Genomic DNA, 9,106 nt, shown 5'->3' with positions numbered 1-9,106 from the left:
GAGCTTTCATTTGTTATTTTCTTGCATAAGTTCAGTAGGTTTTACTTGTTATAATTCATTAATAGTCTAAATAATAAAAAAGCTTTAGTAATACCAGTAATTGTTCGCTCTTCCTTGTGGGATCGACCCGATATACCCTAAACTACTAGTTGACTTGTATATTTGCAGTGAACGGGTGTAATTCGGTTTTTTTTTTAAACTTGCACGTATATAAAATACCCATCAATTATTTATTTAATTTCGTAATTAGTGATTAAAAACCCTCTAAATTTAAATTTTATTATTTTTATTAGAGTAATTAAAGTAGGAAAAATTAACTCATTCCTATATGTTTGACCCTGGAGTACTCCAAGTGAATTATTATTTCGATCAACCTTATACAGTTATAGAAATTCATCGACCACATAGCAACTAAAAAAAAATTAACGCACAATAATGTCATGAGCACAGTTCCCATCTTAGTTGTTCAACATTCACGGTGGATTTCAATTAGTGGTAAACAGATAAAGGCATCGAAAATAGTAATCTAATTACTAGATAATTGAATTTGTACTACAGCATATTTCTATTTTCTACTGCAAAAACTTAACTAATTTAAGACAATGTAGTCCAAGCTAATTGAAGATTAATTTCCCTAAAAAATGTTCATGATAAAAACTCGACAAAGAGATAATACAACAACTTACTTTTGGAGGTGATCTTATAAGGTCCTTATTAACAAACTAATTAGCCAGCCTTTTTTTTTTGGGATAGTACATGACAAAATGAGGAGTGAATCAGTCACTTAGCATCTAAAATTTTCCCTCCATATAATTAGTTCAACCTGATTTAAGACTAAAATTTTTACTATAGGAATGTTCGTGATTCAGCAATGAAACACCATATAAACTTATTTTGGGAGATTTGTCCTAGAAGACAAAAAATGAGCAACCAATCAGAGAGTCGTACTTACATATCAAAATCGATACAGTCTACTTAATTCACCAGCTATGTATATTTCATCCATTTTCACATAATAGAAAGAACAATAATGCATGGCATTATCCATCATAAATTGCTCATATAACATCAAGATATCATGGTGTGGACCTCAAATGACTCGTCATGTCCACTGGCTACATTTTAAACATTTCTTATGGCCAGAATGTTCATCTTATCAACTTAACGAGTTTATTCATGGTACCATACCATTCAATTAAAAAAGTTTCCACCTTTTACCTTTTATAGATGTCAAGGAATATAGCTGATAACGCACTTTTGGCAGCAATCTTCCTTCACCCAATTAAAGATTTTCGGAGCTTAAAGTTCAGCTCCGAAAGCTCGTCTCCAAGGCTTACCAACCAACAGAGAAATTACTTTTAGTAAAGTTGTTAAATTTTGGCACCAGGTTTTGATGGTATCTTGGTAAGATTGGAAGATTATATTGTGCTTCTAAAAATCTTGAAAAAAGCTATTTTAGTGAGGGCATTATGGTCAATTTGCCCCTGATGAGATTAACATTAGGTCCGATCAACATCAGAAGGGAGCTCAATGTATTATTGGATATAACAAGGGTGCTAGTGAAATTATGAAAACCCTCAAGGGAGGTTTTTGAAATTAACCCTAAAATATTCATTCCACGCAAGGCATGGTGTTCCCCTCCTAGTTCCTATAAATAGGGCTGCAACTCAATGCACTTATCACTCGATATCAATAATTTAGCACATTATTTACATTTTGAGTGAGGTTGTGATCAAATGGCATCTTCAAAAAATTTGCTCTTTCTTATTGGTGTTCTCTTTGCACTTGTGCTCCATATTTCCTCTGATGCAACAGCTGCAGGTGCCTAGTCCTTTTTTTTTTTTTTTTTTCCTTTCTTCCTTTTTTTTTTTGGCTGCACCTAAATACTTAAATGAATGGAGATTTGGAGACTCATTATTGGGATGTGAATTTTTATGGAAGGCTATTTGTATATTATCAAGCAAGTCATATTAATGTGCTAATATCTTTTTCAGTGTTTAGCAAAAGTAAATTGGGTTGCTTCTATCAATGGTTAGTGGCACATCTAATTTTTCATGCATCCTTATAGTATTGCTGTAAGGATACACGTTCCATAGTGTCGCACCAAAGGTTAAACTAACGTCGAAAACCAAACTAAATGCTTCTAATTATAATTTAAAGCAAAATAATTCATATCCAAGTCGCACCATCTTATATGCCTAGACTGTTTTGTTTAATCCATAGTATTCTTTTCTTTGCATATATCTTGCAAATTTTCAGCCTAGCCAGTCACCTAACGTTCGCAGCTTAAGATAAAGCTCCAAATATTTATGTCTCCTTGTGTCTTGAAACAGATCAGAAGAGCGTGAATACCACTGGTGTCCACGATGCCAGTTCAGGCGAGGTTCATCAGGATAGCATAAGCGAAGATCGTTGCAGACATGGTTGCTGCCACTGGTACCATGGACGCTGCCAAAGATGCTGTCAAACTGCCGAGGAGACCCCTGAAGCCACATCTGGAGATGAGGATACCGTAACCGCAGATCGTTGCAGACATGGTTGCTGCCGCTGGTACCATGGACATTGCCAAAGATGCTGTCCACCTGCTGAGGAGACCCCTGAACATCGTTGCAGACATGGTTGCTGCCGCTGGTACCATGGACATTGCCAAAGATGCTGTCCACCTGCTGAGGAGACCCCTGAACATCGGTGCAGACATGGTTGCTGCCACTGGTACCATGGACATTGCCAAAGATGCTGTCCACCTGCTGAGGAGACTTGCAGACATGGTTGCTGCCACTGGTACCATGGACATTGCCAAAGATGCTGTCAACCTACTGAAGCTACATCCGGAGATGAGGTCAAAAATTAATGCTAAATAAATAAGGGCGTGACACAGGATCCATGACACCTATATTATTACCTTAATATGTTATGTTGTGTTTGCTTTTAATGGTTGATTTCCTATGTGTGTAAAAGACTTATGCGGCTTCTCTTTGAATTGGTGTAGAATCAACAGGGGAAGCATGTAATGAGTACTCAGTTCGAGTGCTCTCTTCTTATGTTGTTGTCGTGTTGAATAAATAAATCTATTTGATCATCTACTACAATTGATGATCTCTATCTCAGTTACATCATAAACTTCTGTACCTTGGACCTGCTAGAATTAGTGTGATTGATACAAGACGTGCAGAATGTTCAATATATGTATATATGTGCTTCTTCATCGTGCCATGCCATTACAATGTGAAAGAATTCAGCATCGACGGAGTGAAACGTACCCAATCCTGCTCCTGAGAAAGGAAACAAAGTCCCTCAAAAATGGATATTTTGGATGCCATCAAGATTTTGAATTGAATGCCATTTGGAGATCTGAATGTTGTTTTTTTTTTTTTTTATACGAATTTTATCTTCGTTCAAGATTTTTTTGGTGGAAATGCTTCATTTATACGAATTTTCCTAGTTAGTAAAGGCTTCTATTACACTTGTACAATACACATTTAAAAGTATACCACAATAAAAGCTTGTGTAGTTCATATATTTCAAAAATATTCATACTTTTCAACTAAACTATAAAAATACGTAATAAATTCTTGATACATTATACTTTACGAACTATACTTTAAATTTTAAAAATATTTAATACTATCACTTATTAATAACTCCACATGTTAATTTGTCTCCCAATTCAATAAATTATAGTAGCTAATTCTCAAAGCTATTCGACACCAAAATTCCCTTACTTGTTCACCTCCTAGTGGATTATTATTAATTACATTGCATTTATTTCCTAAGCAAGAGTTTTGTAACCCCTCATATTAAATCTCAATGATTGATTTTAACGGTTACCAAGGCGTCTAGTAATTGGTTTGCTATTAATTTGAACTAGACATTTATTAGGTCTAGTACAATTTATTCCTTCTTATCACTTAGTTCATAAACCTTATGAATCGTTAAAACCAGCCCTAACATTAGCTAACAAGACTTCTAGCATTTCGGGTTTTGCTTAGAAATCAGTCTGATAGTTTAACTTGCTTCGTCCAGCTTTATGAGTTGCTTTTTTTTTTTTTCCATATTTGACATTTCATCTGACTTTAATATGGGGACCAAGTTAGTATTGTTGACATTTCATATCTAAGACCAAGTTAGTATTGTTGACATTTCATCTGACTTAATTAGTATTGTTGACATTTCATATCTAAGACTTCTTAATTAATTGATTTGTTATAAGAACTATAACGTATGCGTGTTTTGTAAGCTTTCATGTTTTTTTTTTTTAATTCTTGTGGACCAGCAACGGATAGTTTCTTCTAGTACCAAGCTTCCTTTGAAGTTCTTTATTATTATTAGTTTTTTTGCGTGTCCAAATGTAAATTAAAAGAACCAACAACATTGAACAAGTCTATATCTAGTAAAGATAGATATAAAGAGGGATACTATATCACTGCAACAGAAAAGGGATTTGGCGAGGAGCAAAAGTCCACGCCAAAAGTTTTGACTTCCTTGCCAATTAATTTCAGCGAGAAAAATGCTTCCTCGCCAAGTTTCTTGCTAGATGCTCGTCGCTAAAAGTTATTAGTGAGGATGCTGCTGCTTTTCTCGCTAATGAAACAGATCAATAGCAAGGGTTGACCTCCTCACTAATAGCTCAAATACTATGGCGAGAAAACTTTTCTCACCACTAAAGTTAAAAACTCCCCACAAAAACCAGTAGTTCCTTGCAAATAGTCAAGGTGTTTTGCTAGGAAAAATGGCGCTTCCTCGCCAATAGTATAGAATTAGCAAGGAGTCTTTTGACAAATCTGCAATGCCCCGCGTACCAGGAAAACATTTTAGGCCAGGAAAGTTTTCTCTCTAATAAGTGATAATTGATTATTGCCTAACTGTTTGGTGGGAAAATGTTCCTCTCCAATGCTGTTATGAACATTTCTTAATCCCATTTTAGCATGCTAATCTTAATTCTCTGAGCAAATTACTGGGTGGTTTTATTAGAAAATTTAGCTGTAAATAGCTTCAATTTGGCTTCTCATGTGTCTGTTGTACATTTTTCAGGTTCTTATAGGTATCAAATTGTTTGGCAAAATTTTTTTTTTTAATGAATCATGACCAACGTAGCTACTCATTAAATTTAAACTCATAAGCCCTGCTATTTGATAGCTTTTTGGAATATCACTTGGTGCCAACAAACCCCATTTTGCTACTTTGATAAACATTCAATAGAAAACATACAAAAGCTTTGGTTAGCTAAAAATAATTGCTAGCAAAGTAATACATTAACATCCAGCTCTTTCAACATCTTGAGCCATACAATAGGAAGTGCTTGAAATCAATTGGCAATTCAAATTTTTTTTAGCTCATTAACCATCCAAGAAATCGCAACTTCAATAAGTCATTACAAAAGAAGATTTCATCAAGAGAACACCACAAAAAGGAGAAGCAGAAAAAAAATATAAGAGAGAGAGAGAGAGTTAAACTAGTCATATGGACACATATTTGTCACCTCAGTATTTCCGATTCCTTAATTCAGTCTAGTTATCTTGGAACTCTATCGGCAATCCATGGAACATTTTTTGAATGACAATATGCTGTTGCAACCTTCTGATGAAAACTTCAAAGGTTCTATGATAGGTTGTATTTTTGTCATTAATTCTATGATTATTTTCCTCGTTTATATTACCAAATATTATATTAATTGCTTGATTCTACTTATATTTGGTATTTTGTGTCAATTGTAGGAAGGTGGAGCAAAAAGTAATAAAAGAGGTGATTTTTCAAGAGTTTTTCAATTCAAGATGGAGTTTACGAGGAGTATTGGATGAAAATTAGGAAACTACCACTTTTTATTAGATGTCTTATTAGGGAACAATTAGCATTAGTTGGAGAAGTTTCCTTTTGCAATTAGAATTCTATTTTTAGTTGGCCAATGGACAGCCGAAGTAGTAGACTTCAATTAGGAAACAAAGAGAGAAAAAAAGGCCGGAATCCCTCGTGATTACTACCTTGGAGGGAACAAGTAAAAGGAGACGGCCGCTGGTCTCTTATTTAGTGAGTCTTTAGGGAAAAACCAATGGTTATCGATGGAGTCATGCGGATATCCCCTGAGAATGTGTAGCTAAATCTTTGTTTTCTAGTCGAATGTCAATTTGAGGACTTTGTTCCAAACATCTGTGAGATCGAATTATTTTACTTATTTCTTTTATTCATTGGTATTTGTGCATTTTCTGATTTAACTTCTTATGCTTGTTATGTTATTTGAATGTCAAGTGCTTGATATTCGAATTAATCTAATAATCTTCTGCCAGATTAATTGATTGAATCCGTAATTGTTCAATTGATTAATACCAGTGGCAACTAGCATAATTGGTTTCATGTTAGGAAAACGTATGATCTAACTTAAACGAACCGTCATAGCGTGTTTGTTAGTTAGGGTTGGGTTTTTCTAATTCTTATTGCAATCGAGAAATTAAATCCTATAGTCGTACCTAGGATTATTTCTCGATTAGGGAAATAGTTAATGGTCGTACCTTAACTATCGAAAAAAAAAGTAAGGAAACACTGGTTGTTTATCGCGTGTATGATAACTATAACCAATCTATTAATTAGTAATTGAATTATCTTTGCATTGATGATCAGTTGAATGGACCGTGTCTGAAAAGTTGCACATTTGGCTAGAGTTGTATTGGTTATTGATTAATTCCTGTTTATTTCTATTAGTTGTTTCATTAGTTGATTAATTAATTATTTTATATTTTCCAAAAATCCCCCATACTTCAGACTCTGGAAGAAATGAATTATCTCCAGTCCCTATGGATTCGACCCTGCTCACCGCTATGTACAAATTTGTATTTTTTTTTGAGTAGGTAATTATTATTACACAGGTACGACACCTGTCATTCTATAACTGTATACAGAGTCATCTTTTCAAAGATTTCCCATGCTGCAAAATGTCTATGAGCTTTATTTCATCTTCCTCCCCTATAAATTTTCTGATTCCAATCTGCCTAAGATGTTCAACAAAGTGTATTGGGAAAACTGTTTGGAAAAGTAGATTCCAAGTCCTTGTATATGCAAAGTCCTCCTTACACAACTTTACATATTGAGAAGATAAAAAATTGCAAAACATAATAATACTTGAAATTAGTGAGAATATATCCAAAAAAAACAAAATATTAATACCTGAAATCAAGTTTTACAATCAGTGCACAAAAAGCACCTAAACCCAAATGGCCCATGTTTTGGAATAGACCAAGTTTAGTTCAACTGCAGAAATTCCTAGTACAATGGAATAGCAACTTCAACTTCAGTAAATTGCAAGCTGGTATTATGATTCTATGAATCCTGAAATCTCCCCCAAGTCCTCTTGCCTCCAACACTAAGTATGTACACAGACGCTGACCTGTTCTATATACTTGTAGGTAAATTCAGATCAGACAGCATTCAATAGAACTGCCTTGATTTGGCTCCATATCAGCACTACTGCTCTTTAAATGTAACTTGATTAAGCTGCACAAAAGGGAAGATTAAATTAGATGGAGAAATTTTACTGATTGCATATGAAATAGGGGCTAAAACCGACTAGGAAAAGCAGAGAAGTTTCTTAAATAAATAGGTATTTCTGGGCGTCTGTGGCTATGTTCTTTTGCTATTCAAGTAGAAATAAGGAAATGAAGATTTGAAATCAGAGTTCTTCACCTGCTTCCCGTATTGTTTTTATCTCTTTCACATTAGTTGCTTTAAAGAATTAAAGAAAAGTAGCATAAACATTACTCTTGCGTATATATTTTTTCCTTGTTTCACTCTTACATGACAAGGGTACAAAACCTAATTGAGGGTAAAGGATAAACATGTCCAAATGGAACACTATTGGAAGGACTGTCCTCAATGCCTAAACATTGAGGTAGTTTGCTAGGAGTTCTAGAGTCTAGACATAAGATTTGTAGCAAACCGAAAAAAGCAACCAAATGAACGTGTTTCTCGATCTTCGGGCATCATTTAGCATTCGGATCCTAGCTAGCAAAGACAGTAGTAAATCAACTAATATATCTTGTTGATTGCACTGCATTGGACATGCGCCAAGCTAAAAGTTTTTTTCTTTTATTTAGCTTCTTCAATCAAATGAATGAGTATCTGATTTGCAATTTGATTTCAGCACTATTCAGGTTGTGGATCATCATCGAATGTGGAACTACAGAAAAGTAATTCAAGCAGTTGACTATTGAACCACACCGCTCTCTGCTCAAAAGTCTTCGGTGCTCTATTTTGAACATGAAGCAGTAATTGGTCCAATAAAGAAACTTCCTCGCCAGATCTGCCAAATAACCCCCCCTCCCAAAAAAAACACACTCCGACTTCCCCTTCCGGCCATCAACGCCTCCATTGCTCATTCCCACCACATGCTCTAATGTCATTCCCTTCCTAGAAAGTTGTTCACAGGGAAAAGAGCGAGAAGAAAAAATACTATCTATCTTAATAAAAGGTCGAAAGCAGGTACTACTAGTTTTTTGTTTTTACACCAAACCAGCAATTGGTGGATTGGAGAATCAATAATAGCGTGTGTGGATCCACCGAGTTTCTTATAGCTGATAATAATTAATAAAAGAAAGAAAATCCAAGCTCAGAAGCTGCTCCTCATTATCTTTCTCACATGAGGGTATCTTAACCTCCCCCAGACCCAGACCATTTTCATCCCCATCCAATTGATTTCAGAAACCAATATATTACACATACCCACTAACCCTACTTAAGTACTAGTGTGATGTATATCACTCAAACCCCCACCTAAAATTGACGGCACCACCAAATCCTCCCCCCACGCGAACTCCGCAGGACACCCAGATCCGTGATAAAAAGGGAGGAGAGAATTTAGTTGCCGATCATTTGAGTCAATTGCCTATTGTCAAGGATGATTTTATATTGAGGAAAACTTTTGTGAATGAGCAACTATTTTCTATTAATCCCTCTCTTCCTTGGTATGCGGATATTATTCCTTTCTTTTTTTTTTTTTTACAGAAACGTTAGGAAATATATTAATTTCAAACCAAGCTATACAAACTTGAGCAACGGCCCAAAAGGATATTATTCATTTCTTGACCACTAATCAATTACTTGCACATTGGTCAAAAACAAA

The 9,106-nt window shown here is 34.9% G+C and overlaps 1 protein-coding gene across 1 annotated transcript; it reads left to right on the top strand.

Moving 5' to 3' along the window:
• The first annotated feature begins 1,690 nt into the window (after nt 1–1,690).
• LOC140038676 (uncharacterized) lies at nt 1,691–3,120 on the top strand. Its single transcript, XM_072084005.1, has 2 exons — nt 1,691–1,821; nt 2,334–3,120. The coding sequence occupies exons 1-2, from the start codon at nt 1,737–1,739 to the stop codon at nt 2,849–2,851; spliced, it is 603 nt and encodes a 200-aa protein (XP_071940106.1). The 5' UTR covers nt 1,691–1,736; the 3' UTR covers nt 2,852–3,120.
• The last annotated feature ends 5,986 nt before the right edge of the window (nt 3,121–9,106 follow it).

This window comes from Coffea arabica, chromosome 3e (genome assembly GCF_036785885.1).
Source record: "Coffea arabica cultivar ET-39 chromosome 3e, Coffea Arabica ET-39 HiFi, whole genome shotgun sequence".
Lineage (NCBI taxonomy): Eukaryota > Viridiplantae > Streptophyta > Magnoliopsida > Gentianales > Rubiaceae > Coffea > Coffea arabica.
The sequence above is the reverse complement of the archived record's forward strand: the minus strand, read 5'-3'. Positions and strand labels throughout refer to the sequence as shown.